Source organism: Ooceraea biroi, chromosome 5 (assembly GCF_003672135.1).
Source record: "Ooceraea biroi isolate clonal line C1 chromosome 5, Obir_v5.4, whole genome shotgun sequence".
In the NCBI taxonomy this organism is placed as follows: Eukaryota; Metazoa; Arthropoda; class Insecta; order Hymenoptera; family Formicidae; genus Ooceraea; species Ooceraea biroi.
The window spans coordinates 13,418,426-13,433,650 of record NC_039510.1 but is presented as its reverse complement, the minus strand read 5'-3'; the positions used below and the strand labels follow the sequence as shown (position 1 = coordinate 13,433,650).

Here is a 15,225-nt window from a genome sequence, read left to right as displayed (position 1 = left end):
GTTTCGCGGTTGTCAAAAGAAAAATGCCAGAGATTTCACTGAATTGATATATTAATTATTAATTTGGCGCTTGCGTGTGTACAGAATTACATGTGAACATTTATAGACCTTTCGCTATTAAAATATATATTTTTTCATTTATCTATTACTTCTTTTCTTGTTCACCGTCTTCTTTATTTGTATCGTCTGCAAAGAGTAAGTCTAATGGCAAGAGAAAGTCTGCATGCTCTGGCATGGTATCTAAAGCAAAGTTTATAAATTTTTGAAATTCCTTAGTAATGGCAGAAAGCTTTTCCTCGAGCGTGACATTCTTATCTCGACATTCTGTAATCATTTTCTTCATTATGTTCATAATTTCATCTTGTTTGGCAATAACTTCATGCAAAAATTTAATCTTCTCCTACATCATAATTTCAATATTTAAGTAATGTAATCAGAAAAAATATGATAAAAACTGTAATATATGCGTACACGTAAAACGTCACTACTATATATGTATTTACCTCAAAGTGTCTATGTATCGCGTGTATTTGTGAGTCATTACGTAATCTCTCCATGCAGAGAACGTAAATGATATCCGTTGCATTTCGTATCTCGAGCTCGTAACGTTGACTAAGCAGTTCTTCCATCTTTTTTCTCTCAACTTCTCTGATTCTTGCTTCCAAGTTGACATGCTGTTTTCTTTAGAAATGAAATGTCAACATATCGATATATCTTACATATAGCAATATCTGGCGCACCGGATATCTCTTAGAACTTTTACTGATTATTTCAAGTACCTCACAATTTTATTGAAGTCGGCAATCATCCTTTCTTTTTGCGCGCGAAGAGATTGCTGAAAGCTATTGTGGAGGGAAGTGAGGATGTAGCACGTCTGAAGCCGCATTCTTCTTAGAACGTCGTGCGTGGTATCTAATCGCGTTTTCACAACAGCTTTCTGCAGTTCCTTGTTGTGCTTAACTTTCGCGTCCATCCAATCAGCCTGTCATGATTGCAGAGTAGTCACTTTTAGAGCCGCATCGCATGAGGTAAGTGTGCTATTTTACACTCATGCTTAATTGTTGACGCAAAGTTGATTGATCATGCTTTCCACCTGCAGCTTCTCCTTCAAGTCATGCTGAGTGGCCTCGAAATATTCTTCATACGTGGCGTGGATTTCCTCTGCGTTGCGCTTGATGGTGCGTCTCTTCTTGGCTTCAAGCATGTGACTCTTTTCTATGAATTCGTCCTCCAATTTGCTCCGTGCCATCGCTTCAATCTCGGCCTGAACCTTCCTCAGTGCATCCCCGCCCAACGCTGAGACAGAGATTATTTTCAAACAGAGATTGGTAATTAGAATAATTTATGAGCACTATTGTAGCACAGTTGATGCGAACGTAATGTCACCTAGAATGTCATGGTGTACATGTGACTTGAGAATTCTTTGTCCTTCCGACCATGTGCCAGACCTGTCCGTCTTTGATCGGCAATCCTGCACCGTGCAGGGCGACTCTTGCAAGAGTCTCGCAGAGGGTATCGAGTCTAACAGCTTCATAGCTTCACGATGACTGTAGTCGAAGAGGACCTGGGCCAATGAAGCTCCGAGATGCTGCTGAATCTCCGTTTTTGTCGGGATGTCATCTCGCGCGACGCACTTCAACTTGCGAGGTTCATCAGGAGCACGAACTGTGCAAATGTATTTATACACAAGTAAATCTTCAGCTATTTCCTTTGCACAAATTGTACATCGTTGTCACGCGTGTAACGTAACGTCGCTTACACATTGTATTGTCAAGAAAGTTGATACATACTTCTCTTCACAAAGAACTATAGCGTTTACTCAGCGAATGTTAACCTTTCTCATCCTCCGTCAACATTCTTTGCTACACGCGTCGCGTAACAAAATTATTTCATGTAAAAAAACAAATGAAGCTGAAGGTATGCGAATTAATCGGTGCTTTTCTCAGAAGAAATTGACCTCTGTTTACTTTCTCTTATTCGAGAGGGAATTCGTCCAATACAGGGAGAAAAGTATTAGAAAATGATAGCAAATATTTCGAAGATTGACATGTTTATTATTCTTCTCGTAATACAGGCTCAATTATTGCAAGAAAAGAAATTAATTTGCGTATCTAATATTTTAAATTAGTTGTACGACTCTCCGCTAGGAGCATTGGTTGAAAGCGAGTCTGAAGGTTGCATCATAACCTCAACGGTAGGAGGCATGCGGTGTCCTGCTCACGTTTTACGGTGTTTTGACAGTAAAATAGTTTATGTTAAAAGATGATATTTATAAAACGTTGTATATCGGAAGAGCTAGTACGAAGATGCGCAGGATTGACGCCGTCACTTGCACGCAGGTAAAATATATATATTGTTTTTTTATTGTTACGTATACATATATTTGCAAACCTTATATTACTTCGTGTTATCTCATATCTTCATTTCATTTTGATCAAATAAATCTCTTTAACTTTAGATAAATTGTGTGACATTATTATATATTAGAATTATTTTTATTATTATTATTACTATTAGAATATCAAGGCGAATGTCAGGACTTAAAAAGATTGAAAGAACAATAGCTTCTCTCAGCCCATGAGTTATTTCATTTTTGGATTTATTTTTAATATAGATCTATGGCTCCTGCTGCGAGTTTTCTTCAGCCATGCAGAGGCAAGAAGGATGACAGTAGTTCAACTACGCCAGAGTCTCTGTTTCATCCTGTACCCATCAAGCCAACCCCGGATGACATAAACATCGGTGCCGAACTAACTGGAAGTTCCATACAGAAGAAAGATCTTCTGAAGATACTAAATTCTTTTGTGCAGAAAACTGAAATCAAGAAACTGGCTGAGCAATATGGATTGGACAGTACGTACTGAATTAAATATATTTTATGTTCATCAAGATTCTGATCTATCAACTTTCTTTTCAGGTTATCTCCAAGGACAGGCTTTTACGAGCTTCAGGCAGTACTGCTTCGAAACACAGACATTACCTGTAGATCTTCATATAGTATTGAGTGATATTCTACAGGGTGCTGGTAACATTACTGATATTTTTCCATACTTTATACGCCACGCCAAACAGATATTCCCACATATCGATTGCTTGGATGATCTCAAAAAAATCAGCGATCTACGAAATCCAGCTGGCTGGTAAGATTTAAAATAGTGTGGACAATTAACGAGACTTACAATTGCTACCTATCATTACACTTAATTTTATTTGATATACATGAACAGCGTACAAGACAGATTCTGATTAGATCCTGTTCTTGACATACACAGGTATCCCCTCGCAAGAGCAAAGAATAGGAAGATAGTTTTTCATGCTGGACCGACAAACAGTGGAAAGACTCACCATGCCTTGGAAAGGTTTATTACCGCAAAGAGCGGAGTGTACTGTGCACCGCTAAAGCTGTTGGTCGCGGAAGTATTTAACAAATGTAACCAGAGGGTAAATGTCGACTTCCCCATTTATTTATTTTACTTTTATTTATCACAGGATATTGATGTATTAATATTATTTACATTACTTCAGGGGACACCGTGTGATTTACTAACTGGTGAAGAACGGACGTTCGCTAAGAACCCCGATAATCCCGCGGACCACTTATCTTGCTCTGTAGAAATGGTGAATTTACAGAATAATTGTAAGTGCCATTCTGCATTCCATCGCCTTTGATATTTCACGCGCGAAGGGATCACACTGATCATGACTTATTTACAGACGAAGTAGCTGTTATTGACGAAATTCAGTTGACGCGCGATTCCTACCGCGGCTGGGCGTGGACGAGAGCTCTTCTGGGGATCCCCGCGGATGAGATACATTTATGCGGCGAAGCTGCTGCTATAGAATTGGTGCATTTCTCGAATAAATATTCTTAATGCTTATACATTGTGCAGAATTAGGATTTACATATAAGTAAAATTGACTTTTACTAATGAAATATTGTACATTTGCAGGTAAAAGCTATCTGTATTACAACGGGTGAAAATGTGGAAGTTCGCAGGTACAAACGATTGACGAGCCTCGAGATAGAGAAAGAGGCACTCGGTTCTCTGACCCACGTCAGAGCGGGAGATTGCATAGTTTGTTTTAGCAAGGCCGACATATTTACCGTTTCGCGTTCCCTTGAGAGTAGAGGAATAGAAACAGCGGTGATATACGGCAGCTTGCCACCGGGTACGAAGCTGGCGCAAGCTGCAAAATTCAATGACCCTAAGAATACCTGTAAAGTCCTAGTGGCGACCAATGCGATTGGAATGGGTTTGAATTTGTAAGTATCGTCCATGTATGCGCACTACGTTAAATTCTAAGCTGTACATACGAATTGCAAGAGTTTATAACGTGTTGCGTGCAGATGAAGAAAATATTTCTATCACACGCTTTGAAAGTTGCGACACCTTGTAGATCTGACGCGATCGGTTTTACAGGCACATTCGGAGAATCGTATTTTATTCACTGATTCAGCCAACGATCAACGAGAAAGGTGAGAAGGAGATGGAGGTTCTGTCCGTTTCGTCGGCTCTACAAATAGCTGGCCGCGCTGGACGTTACGGCACAGTCTGGAGTACGGTAGGCACGAACTAACTTCTTCCTATCAACTGTTTCATTACATGCCATTACATGGTATTAATATAAAAGCGAATGTAAGACGAACGTATCATACTTATCTTTGCGTTGCAGGGCTACGTAACAACGTTTAAAAACGAGGATCTCCCGACCTTGAGGAATTTGCTCAGTCAAACACCGGAGGTGATAACACAGGCTGGTCTCCACCCGACGGCCGATCAAATCGAGTTGTACGCTTATCATTTACCAAATTCGCCTCTGTCGAATCTTATGGTGGGTTTTGTTTTGCAAAAATACCAAAGAATCTGATATAATCGTGCGCCGTCCTCAACGTCTCGTTCCTTTCAGGATATTTTCGTATCACTGTGCACAGTCGACAATTCTCTTTACTTCATGTGCACCTTAACCGACTTCAAGTTCCTGGCCGATATGATACAGCACGTACCGCTCCCACTTCGTGCAAGATACGTATTTTGTTGTGCGCCAATCAACAAGAAATCGCCATACGTGTGCACCATGTTTTTGAAAGTATATAATATTTTTATTACTTATATTTTTATTTTTGCATTTCTGGTATACATAAACATGTTTCTCCAGTTCGCACGACAATACAGTAAAAACGACGCGATAACATTCAACTGGTTGTGCCAACACATCGGATGGCCATTCCAGTTACCAAAGACTATCCTTGATCTCGTTCACCTGGAAGCCGTATTCGATGTCTTGGATCTTTATCTTTGGCTGAGGTACGATACGTAATAATATTTTTGCTTTGCCATTTTCGTACTCGTCTTACATACCGTATCTTATATTCCGTAGTTATCGCTTTGTGGACTTGTTCCCGGATGCCAAAATGGTTCGCGATGTGCAGAAGGAACTCGACGCACTTATCGCAACAGGAATAGTTAAATTAACGACATTATTGATGAATTCAGATGAAGGTAAGCGCAAATTATTTAAAAAATTTAATAATTGAAATATAACATACGACTGATTATTTATTAAATATATAAGGTATATTTTACATTATCAACGTTTATATGAAATTAAGTTTTATAATTATTTGCAAAGTGTTAATGTGCACGATGTTATTATTTAGGCGGAGAGAATGATAGCTTCGAGTTGCAGACGCAAAAGCAGAAGTTTTATAGAAGTAATTGTCTCGCTGTGTCTATAATTTATTTACACGTTCTTGTGATTCAGCTATATAATATCTCATATGTTTTTCAGGTAGCGAATCAAGTGGCAAACGTAGTATCGGTAAAGGTAAGTTGACTGAAAGATTATTAGCACAAGGACTCTTAACGCCACAGATGTTGCGAGAATTGCAATTCGAGTGGACTCAGACAACAAAGAAAAAGAAATAATGTAATACGTGTAACGAAGTATTAAATAATGTAGAAGAAAATTGTATCATACTATTGCGAATAATGTGTAAATCTGATTGTGGATTAGAAGAAACACAAGCGTTGACAAGATATGAATGACTGAATTTTTAGTTTTATTATTGCGAATCCAATTATGTGTAAATACTAAGGCATAATATGATACATATTGTACAACTACCGTTTTAGTATTTAGCGAATTATTTAGTATGTGCATATGCGGATTAAAGTTTTTTTTTCTATACAAACATGATTTATATCATCTACTCATATTGACCTGATTTCTTCTACATTAGTTTCTACATTAGTTTAAAAATTAAATAAGTTTTGCGCACATATTGCTGTGAGAAACATACATTTTATTGAAAAGTTTAAATTAATAATAATTAAAATTTCTTAATTTTATTTCTTTATTAAGTAATTAGAGTGTACTATTTACATCGTGCGATATTACATTCTAAGTAATATTTACTATAATTTGTTTAAGATACAAATTATATCAATATTCTTGTACAACGTGATAAAATATTAGACAATTATTGTTTTCCAATTTAAAGTATTTTTCTAATGCTATTTAGTTTTCGTAACTTGTAACTTTAACAACATAGCATTGTTGTACAAGCATTATCTGTGACAATATAGTTATATTAACAAAATTTCTTTCCCAAGTAAAGAAGTTACCGAATATAAAAGTTTATAATAAATTTATAGATAATTAACATTGTCGTTATTCGATTCCACATTGTTGATTAGTCTGATTTTAACAGCATTTAGGATTAGCAATTATTGACCATTCTTGTGTTTACGCCTTTGCAGACATTGTAAGCAAAACGTGCCATTGATCAGGCTTATTCTTCTTATACCATTCTCTTGCAATGATCAACATTCCCTTCTGTTTTTTAGTACACTTTTTGCAGTTAGTTCGTATAGCTTGGAAAACATGTTCTGAAATCAAAAAGACAATATAATTATTAGTTTTAAATTATAATAATTGATCTAGCTTTTGTGCGATTAGCAAATTTTAATAATTAATATTATATATGGCTAAATAGTATCTAATAATTGTCGATATTTTTATCACTTATTTTACAATTATACAATATTCGAATGTTTTAATATCCTGTTTCGAACTCTTCAGTAAATTGTTATTGCTGACTACAAGGAAAATAGTAAGAAATGAAAATATTAATTTGTTTGCTAATGTAAGTTATTCCTTACATGTTTTCATTATTACTAAACAGCTATAATCTTGCAAGCCTAAGTGATTGAAATAGTTTAGGAACATATTCATTAACATATTCATTAATATATTGGATGACAGTCACCAATAATAGAGAAGACATAAATATAAAGTTCAGTGTTGGTCAACGGTGATGATAATGGCAGTGAATATGTTAATGAACATGTTAAACATGAGAGAGAGAAATGCTTTTTTAATATGATAGATATACCTTTGAAGAATATTTGGCTATCCGTCACACATGGTCCAGCGTCTATAAAACATTTGTAATATTGCTCTTGCGTTTTTGCGTCATTAAGGGCAGCTAAGACATCAAAGTTATCGTATGTATCTGGATAGAACTCCTGAGCGTAGCAGCACGTTAATACAACACTACTGATGACTATACTAATGCATAACCGAGCCATTATTTCTGTTTTTACAAGAACGCGTGATTGAAAACTACTGAATATAATTATTGCGTTCATATATATAAGTAAAATTCCAAATAAAAAATTGTTTTTTGGGGGAGATCTCAAGCAGAACAGAATATCATGATAACATCAACATGATGTGAGTCATTAAATTCGGTTAATGGTATTGGGCACACATAGATTAGATGTTTAGTTGAACCCGCTAGTACGTGTAAAATATAATAAGTTTTGTATCTCGTGCGCGTAAAATTTATACTGAAAGTCTGAAGTCGTCTGAAGTCTGAAGGTTGTGGTTTTACTATTAATAATTCATGTTTTTTAATAATTTATGCATTCATAACAACTGCATCTTTTTCTTGTATTGAAGGTTGTATATGTGTGGCTACAATAATTATATTTATGATATCATATAATAGATTCTATAAATAGAATATAGTGAAAAAAACACTACAATACCCATAAGATACTTTTCATGCTGAAGTGAACTAAAATGTTCACGAACGTTATGCTATTCATTTTGCAATAACAGTGTTTACAGATATTGATATACAACATGATATTTTTTATTAGATGACATTTTTTATTTGATGAGTGTTGTTCCGCAATCAAGTCAAAGCATTTTTCTGATGCCAAAAATTTATTCTCCTTAACTTCCTTATTCTAACAAGATAATATTGCTATACCAGTAGTAATTATAACAATAGAAATAAAAAATATTAATAATGATTTCCTTTCCCAAGTGAAGAGCCGAAGAAGTTACATAAAAGGAGGAACATAAAAGTTTAATAAATTTATGGATAATTAACATTGCCGTTGTGCGATTCCATGTCGTTGCTTAGTCCAGTTTTAACAGCATTTGTCAGCAATTATTAGCCATTCTTATCTTCACGCCTTTGACTTTACAAGCAAAACTTCCCAGTGATCAGGGTTATGCTGTGTATACCATTCTTTCATTAAGTTCATTAATTGCTTTTGTTTTTCAGTACACTTTTTGCAGTTATTCTGTAGAGCTTCGAAGAAGATTCCTGAAGTTAAAAGAATATTTAATATAATTATTGGTTTTAAACTACATAGTAATTGACCTGGCTTTTGTATAATTAGCAAATTTTAATATAATTAATATTATATGAGTACGTAGTAAGTAGTAAATAAGAATAAAAATCTAATAAACACAGTTGTTGATATTGCATATTTTATCATTTATTTTAGAATTATATAATATTCTAACATTTTGATTCTGCTTCGAACTTTTTTCAGTAAATTATTGCTGACTACAAACAAAAAACGTTAATAAATGGAAATATTAATTTGCCAACGTAAGTTATTCCTTACATGTTTTTATTATTACTAAACACTCACAATCTTGCAAGTGTAAGTATTTGTGTATTATAATTAACATATTCATTGGATGATAATCACGAATAATCGAGAAGGCATAAATGTAAAGTTCATGAGTGTTGGTCAGCGGTGATGATCATAGCAGTGAATATGTTAATAAAAATAAAAGAGAGTAATGTTTTTATTTAATATCATAGATATACCTTTGAAAAAGTTTTGTCTATCCGTCATACATGGTCCAGCGTCTATAAAACAGTTGAAAAATTCTTCTTCCTTTTTTGCGTCATTAAGGACATCTATGATATCAAAGTCATCGAAGGTAGCTGCATAGAGCTCCTCTGCAGCGTAAGTGTACGTTAATGCAACACTTATAATGGCTATAATAATGCTTAGCCGAGCCATTACTTTTGCTTTTATTAGAACGCGTGATTGAGAATTACTGAATAATCATTGAGCCATGCGTCCTATTTATATGTAGCATTTCAGATAAAAAATTGTTTCCCGTTTCTGTGAGATGCAATTTTCAGTATAAGAAACGTAATTATACGTACCAGATTTTCAAAGGCGGATTTATGAGATGATCGTGTGGGAGCCGTGGCTCCCCACATCTCAAAACGACCCTCGGTTTACTTATTCTGTTCTTAAATAACGTAAAGTACATGAAACTTTAACGAAATATGTAAAACGAAAAATCACACACAAGAGAGTAGTCGATCTCTTTTCTTAAGTGTTCGTTTAAATCATATAATACATGTAATAGACATATCATAAAGGTCTTCCTAGGCAGCAACATTCGAAAAGTATGGAGTAACAAATTGTCGGAGTACATGTGTAATTTTTAATTATCTTAAGCTCAATCTTAATTCAGTCGTAACAGCAGGATTATGTTTTAAATAAGAAGAATACGCGCGAGTGGTAAAAATTGTGACAGATTGTATATAATTTAACAGATGCTTATTTAGCATTGCTTATTCGATAGAAATAAAGCATTTACTTAAACGTATTGCAAGTTCTATGATAGGATAACTTTTTCGAGCTGGAGGCTCTAGATACGCTCTTGTTTATTGTTAGCTAAAGATATGTATGCAAATTTATCTTCCAGTGGCTAGTAATTTCATGTTGCGTGTGCAATGTAGTCCGTGTAAATTGTAATAATCTGTATCGAATGAAGCAAAAACATATATGAATTTTGCTTCATCATTGCGTAGCATTTATGGTCTGAAGTCGTCAAGGTTGTTATTTTACTATTAATACTTCGTGTTACAGTGTTTTCATGATAACTGTCCTTTTTCTTATATTATAAAAATTGCATATGTATGGATAATACTTATATTGTGCTTCATATATTGGAAAAAGTACTATATAATATCAGGATATTATTTTTCTTCCTGATGGACTGAAATGTTCATGAACGCAATATTCACCTTTTAATAACAGCGTGTAACAGACATTGATAACATGATAATTGTTATTAGATGATTGTTGTTCCGCAATCAAATCAAAGCATTTTTCTGATGCAAGAAATTTATTTTCCTTAACTTCCTTATTCTAACGATATAATATTGCTATACGAGTACTAAATATAGCAATGACAATAAACAATATTAAGGAGATCCCTATCCCATGTGAAGAGGTTTTCGAAAATAAAAATTTAAAACATTTGTAGATAATTATAATATTGCCGTTGTGTGTTCCATGTCGTTGTTTAATCCAATTTTAATAGCGTTTATAGTTAGCAATTGTTGACGATTCTTGTTACATCTTTGTAACTATTGAAAGTATAACATGCCATTGATCAGGTTTGTTCTTTTCATACCAATCTTTTATCATGGTCACTATTTGCTTCTGTTTTTCGGTACACTTTTTGCAGTTAGTTTGTATAGCTTCGAGAATATGTTCTGAAATCAAAAAGACAATATACTTATTATAGTTTTAAATTATAATAAGTGATCTAGCTTTTGTGTGATTAGCAAATTTTAATAATTAATATTATATATGGCTAAATAGTATCTAATGATTGATCGATATTTTTATCACTTATTTTACAATTATACAATATTCGAATGTTTCGATCCTGTTTCGAACTCTTTTCGGTAAATTGTTATTGCTGACTACAAAGTAAGTCATTCCTTACATATCCTATTTTTACTAAACAGTCATAATCATGCAAACGTATATAATTGCATATGATACGTATCTTAACATATTCACTAGATGAGAGCCACCAATAATCGGCAAGGTATAAATAAAAAGATCTGCGGTATCGGTCAGCCGTCATGGCAATGAATATGTTAGTAAAAATGAAAGAGAGACATGCTTTATATTTAATTTTGATAGATATACCTTTAGCAAATTTCTGAATATCCGTCGTACATGGTCCGGCATCTATAACACAATTGTAATATTGTTCTTGCAGTGTTTGGTTGTTAAGGATAGACATAACATCAGTGTTATCATATTTATCTGAATAGAGCTCCTCCGCGTAGATGCACAGTATTGCAACACTAATGGTGACTACAATAAGGCTTACAATTAGTCGAGCCATTACTTCTGCTTTAACGAGAACGTGTGATTGAGAATTACTGAATAATCACTGAGCCATGCGTCCTACTTATAGATAGCATTTCAGATAAAAAATTGTTTTCTGTGAGATAGAATTTTCAGAATAATATATAACATTGTATAAAAAAAACTTAATTTGAATGGCAAATATTCAAAGGTATATTCATGCGTAGGAGTCATCGCTCCCCAGATCTCAAAATGATCCTTTACTTAATCACCCTATTCTTGAAGAAACTTAAAGTGTATGAAACTTTAATAAAATATTCAAAGTACTAAGTTTATATTGCCATGGTAAATTAGTAATAAAGACTCTCCTTCTACTCGACCAGTCTGGCAAAATTTATTTGCTCTTACAACGTTTCGATCAAATTTACGGTCCTTATCAAGTGTATTTAACAGTAATATTAGCGAGACATTTTCTGTAATAAATACTAAGACAATTTAAGTAATCTAATAGAAGTTATAAAAGTTTTTAGATGAAAAACTTACTGGTTGAAAATGACTTTCGAAATAAAGAATGCTGTAGAAAATTGTAACAATTGTGTGCAAGTTAGCAGATGCTGCTTCGGGATTGCTTATTCGGAGAGATAAAATATTTAGCTAAACGAATTGCAAGTGTGTTCTACTCTAGAATAACTTACCTTAGACGGTGGTTATTATAGATACGCTCTTGTTCACTATTAAATACATATACATATGGATGTGACTTTACTTAGCTGTACCTTATAATTGCTATGCCACATTGCATGTGCAATGTTATGCAATATAAAATAGGATAATTTTGTTGATGAGAATAAAAATTTCTGTTTTTAGACAAGTTAAATTTTGCTGTTCTATATAGAAAACTGTTATTAGTGGTTGAGGGCGAATTTGTTTTCAAAGTTACGAATATGTAATAAAATCCTATTTGTATAATTTGTATAACTATATTCTGTGTCGAAAAACAATATAATGTTATCTCTTTAGAAAAATATATAAATATTAAGTACTTGCGAAAGAGTACGTATAAGGTACGTCGCAAATAGATGGAGAAAAAGGAATTGGAAGCATTAGTCAATGAAAACTCTCAAACATTAAATAAGAATTTGGAGAGCAGCTTGAAGTCAATAAATCAACAGTATCCCGCCATTTGAAAGTAATGGGAAAGATTCAGATTAAGGAAGGAAAAACGATTTGAACATCGTACGAACTTTTGTAAGCATTAATACTTTTAATACTTTTATTTATTAATACTTTTTCAAATACGTAATTTCGTTTAACTTCGGTACATGATTTAATACATTGGTTTTGCACATTATGCATAGAATTTATGATTGGAAGTCGTCAAAGTTGTTATTTTACTATTAATCATTCATATATATTACAGCTTTTTTATGATAAGAACTGAATCTTTTCTTTATATTAAAAACTAAATATGTGTGGATGCAATTATTTGTGCGTCATAATATTATATAATAGAGTGTAGTGGGAAAAACATTACAGTGTCAGGACGTATCTCTCTGACGGAGTGAACTGAAATGTTACTAACGCGATACGACATTCTTTCAATAATCAAATTTCAAATATTAAGTTACATGACATGGTAACATTTTTTATTAGACAATTGTTTCGCAATCAAGTCCACGCATTTTTCTGATGCAAGGAATTTATTCTTCTTAACTTCCTTACTTTAACAATACTATTACTATATCAATAATATTACTATATCAGCGTTAACTATAGCCAAATTAACAAGACTACTTCCCCATGTGAAGAGATTTCCGAATATAAAACAATAATAAACGTTGCTGTTTTGAATTTCTATGTCGTTCCTTAATTTGAATCTATTAGCGCTTATCGTTAGCAATTATTTCCCAGCATTCTTCTTCTTCAAATCCTCAATAGATTTTTCAACTATAGTCTGCCACTCAGCAGGCTTGTTTTCTGTATACCAACCGACTATGTCATCGAGCATTTTCTTCTGTTTTTCGGTACACCTTTTACACTTACTTTGTAAAGCTTCAGCGAAAATTTCTGAAATCGAAAAGAAACTTGATAAACGTGATACAAAAATATTGATGAGTTCCATACAAAATTCTTTGCTTCTATTAACTTCTTTTTGACAGATACAGATACAAGAATGTATCTGAGCCAACTTTTTTTCAATTTGTAATAGCAATAGGTAATTGCGTATTATACGTATCCAAACACATTCTTTGTGTGTGGATGACTGATGATTGACGAGCCATAAATGGAAGGCTTAGTGTTCGCCATCAGTGACCGTCATAAAAGTAAGTGTGTTTTATATATATAAAACGATAATAAAAGTGAAAAATAATTTATATTTGATAGATTTACCTTTGAAGAATTTCGCATCTCCTGTCGCGCATGGTCCAGTCTCCATAAAACATTTATAGTATTGGTTTCGTAATTTATCATTAACCATAATGGCTATGACATCCATGTCGTCGTATTTATTATCATAGAGTTCCTCTTGTGCGTAAGTGCATACTAATGCAATGCCGATGATCACTACTATGGTGCTTAGCCGAACCATTATGTCTACTTTTACGACACGTGCAATGAAGCTTTACTGGATAACTACTGGACAATGAGTTTCATTTATAGGTGATATTTCTTACAAGAACTTGTTATGGCATACGCCATTTTCAGGAAATAGCAAAAACTTGTTAATGAACGTGCATGCATCTGTATTGCGCTGCATTATTATTCATAATATCAGATGTACAGACCACGTCAAATCTAATAGCTTATAATTTGCAAATAGGAATACATTTCTCTTGTAAAAAATGAAATGATGATTTGAAGCAGGCAACTGTTATAAGCACTTTAAAAATAACTCGCTTTCTACGAAATCAATTTCAGAATTACGGATGGATAGTAAAATTTGTTTTGTGTACTTATATTAATGCTAAAATTTAGAGGATTCTGATTTGTGAGTTTTCTAATGTAAAACTCACTATAGCGTATAACATATCGATGACATAATATAATAATGACTCGTTAGAAATACAGATACGTAATTATTCTTAAAACGTGTAATTTTCTTTATTAACTTTGCATATAAAAAAGAGAATTATCTGCACGTACGTTTCATTCGTGGAATTTATGAAATTGTCATAATTAACATGATTAAAAAATATATTCTTTCAATTATTTTTATAATAATTGTCTCACAATAAGAAATGATAGCACTTTTTTGATGATTGATACTCGATGTGTAAGTATATTATTGTTCCATACATTATACAATAGAATATCGCGAAAATAGTTGCATGAAACTAGACGTTATAAATATTATATAAGCTAATTGCATATGATAAAATCATATACTGCTGCGGAGAATACTTGTAAAAATAAAATATGATTGCAATAATAATTATGTAATCTCCAAGATTTTTCTGCTTTATTCAAATGAATTGAATTAATTTCTTATCTTAAAAATATAAGTTATCTTGAAAAAATAATTTAATAATTTGCGCAATAATTTGCTGGATATTATTATTAACACTTTTTTCTTTAAACAAAGTTGCATTCTATGCATTTCAAGATTATAATGAAATTCTTTTTAAATTATTTTCTCTTTCTCTCTTTTATGCTACTCTATCTCGGCTTATTCGGGTTATTGTTTTCTAACATGGCTGCAATATTTTCCAAGATTTTCATGCAATTTTACAAAGTAGGATAATTTCAATTTATAAATCTATACACAAACTTTTACATCCTG

The 15,225-nt window shown here is 33.1% G+C and overlaps 6 protein-coding genes across 6 annotated transcripts; 1 reads left to right on the top strand and 5 right to left on the bottom strand.

The window, feature by feature from the left end:
• Positions 1-33: 33 nt before the first annotated feature.
• On the bottom strand, positions 34-1,720 carry LOC105280981 (the record flags this gene model as incomplete). Its single annotated transcript, XM_020032243.2, has 5 exons — positions 34-400; positions 504-681; positions 780-982; positions 1,094-1,296; positions 1,387-1,720. Coding segments are annotated over 5 exons (1,173 nt in total), but the record flags the coding sequence as incomplete, so codon positions are not given.
• Positions 1,664-6,193, top strand: LOC105280985 (ATP-dependent RNA helicase SUV3 homolog, mitochondrial). The gene is made up of 14 exons (XM_026969840.1): positions 1,664-2,339; positions 2,615-2,853; positions 2,918-3,140; positions 3,273-3,441; positions 3,526-3,637; positions 3,715-3,845; positions 3,951-4,264; positions 4,422-4,563; positions 4,675-4,833; positions 4,909-5,088; positions 5,158-5,306; positions 5,380-5,501; positions 5,660-5,713; positions 5,791-6,193. The coding sequence occupies exons 1-14, from the start codon at positions 2,263-2,265 to the stop codon at positions 5,925-5,927; spliced, it is 2,208 nt and encodes a 735-aa protein (XP_026825641.1). The 5' UTR covers positions 1,664-2,262; the 3' UTR covers positions 5,928-6,193.
• A 148-nt stretch (positions 6,194-6,341) lies between these two features.
• Positions 6,342-8,106, bottom strand: LOC105280986 (ejaculatory bulb-specific protein 3). Its single transcript, XM_011341881.3, has 2 exons — positions 7,397-8,106; positions 6,342-6,890 (listed from the first exon to the last, which is right to left on the bottom strand). The coding sequence occupies exons 1-2, from the start codon at positions 7,650-7,652 to the stop codon at positions 6,748-6,750; spliced, it is 399 nt and encodes a 132-aa protein (XP_011340183.1). The 5' UTR covers positions 7,653-8,106; the 3' UTR covers positions 6,342-6,747.
• A 116-nt stretch (positions 8,107-8,222) lies between these two features.
• On the bottom strand, positions 8,223-9,388 carry LOC105280987 (ejaculatory bulb-specific protein 3). The gene is made up of 2 exons (XM_011341882.3): positions 9,140-9,388; positions 8,223-8,623 (listed from the first exon to the last, which is right to left on the bottom strand). Exons 1-2 carry the CDS (start codon positions 9,336-9,338, stop codon positions 8,484-8,486), a joined length of 339 nt encoding a protein of 112 aa, XP_011340184.1. The 5' UTR covers positions 9,339-9,388; the 3' UTR covers positions 8,223-8,483.
• A 1,054-nt stretch (positions 9,389-10,442) lies between these two features.
• On the bottom strand, positions 10,443-11,592 carry LOC105280988 (ejaculatory bulb-specific protein 3). The gene is made up of 2 exons (XM_011341884.3): positions 11,280-11,592; positions 10,443-10,834 (listed from the first exon to the last, which is right to left on the bottom strand). Exons 1-2 carry the CDS (start codon positions 11,479-11,481, stop codon positions 10,692-10,694), a joined length of 345 nt encoding a protein of 114 aa, XP_011340186.1. The 5' UTR covers positions 11,482-11,592; the 3' UTR covers positions 10,443-10,691.
• Positions 11,593-12,703: 1,111 nt separating this feature from the next.
• On the bottom strand, positions 12,704-14,087 carry LOC105280989 (ejaculatory bulb-specific protein 3). The gene is made up of 2 exons (XM_011341885.2): positions 13,836-14,087; positions 12,704-13,511 (listed from the first exon to the last, which is right to left on the bottom strand). Exons 1-2 carry the CDS (start codon positions 14,032-14,034, stop codon positions 13,345-13,347), a joined length of 366 nt encoding a protein of 121 aa, XP_011340187.1. The 5' UTR covers positions 14,035-14,087; the 3' UTR covers positions 12,704-13,344.
• Positions 14,088-15,225: the final 1,138 nt, after the last annotated feature.

What these genes read in the sequence shown, in the direction of transcription:
- LOC105280987 (XM_011341882.3), bottom strand. Translation starts at nt 9,338, where the DNA reads ATGGCTCGGCTAAGCATTATTATAGCCATTATAAGTGTTGCATTAACG. An exon ending in TAGACAAAACTTTTTCAAAG is followed by an intron (nt 8,624 to 9,139) that starts GTATATCTATGA and finishes TTTTAACTTCAG; the next exon opens with GAATCTTCTTCGAAGCTCTA.
- LOC105280985 (XM_026969840.1), top strand. Translation starts at nt 2,263, where the DNA reads ATGATATTTATAAAACGTTGTATATCGGAAGAGCTAGTACGAAGATGC. An exon ending in ATTGGAATGGGTTTGAATTT is followed by an intron (nt 4,265 to 4,421) that starts GTAAGTATCGTC and finishes TCGGTTTTACAG; the next exon opens with GCACATTCGGAGAATCGTAT. An exon ending in ACGGCACAGTCTGGAGTACG is followed by an intron (nt 4,564 to 4,674) that starts GTAGGCACGAAC and finishes TTTGCGTTGCAG; the next exon opens with GGCTACGTAACAACGTTTAA.
- LOC105280988 (XM_011341884.3), bottom strand. Translation starts at nt 11,481, where the DNA reads ATGGCTCGACTAATTGTAAGCCTTATTGTAGTCACCATTAGTGTTGCA. An exon ending in TATTCAGAAATTTGCTAAAG is followed by an intron (nt 10,835 to 11,279) that starts GTATATCTATCA and finishes TTTTGATTTCAG; the next exon opens with AACATATTCTCGAAGCTATA.
- LOC105280989 (XM_011341885.2), bottom strand. Translation starts at nt 14,034, where the DNA reads ATGGTTCGGCTAAGCACCATAGTAGTGATCATCGGCATTGCATTAGTA. An exon ending in AGATGCGAAATTCTTCAAAG is followed by an intron (nt 13,512 to 13,835) that starts GTAAATCTATCA and finishes TTTCGATTTCAG; the next exon opens with AAATTTTCGCTGAAGCTTTA.
- LOC105280986 (XM_011341881.3), bottom strand. Translation starts at nt 7,652, where the DNA reads ATGAACGCAATAATTATATTCAGTAGTTTTCAATCACGCGTTCTTGTA. An exon ending in TAGCCAAATATTCTTCAAAG is followed by an intron (nt 6,891 to 7,396) that starts GTATATCTATCA and finishes TTTTGATTTCAG; the next exon opens with AACATGTTTTCCAAGCTATA.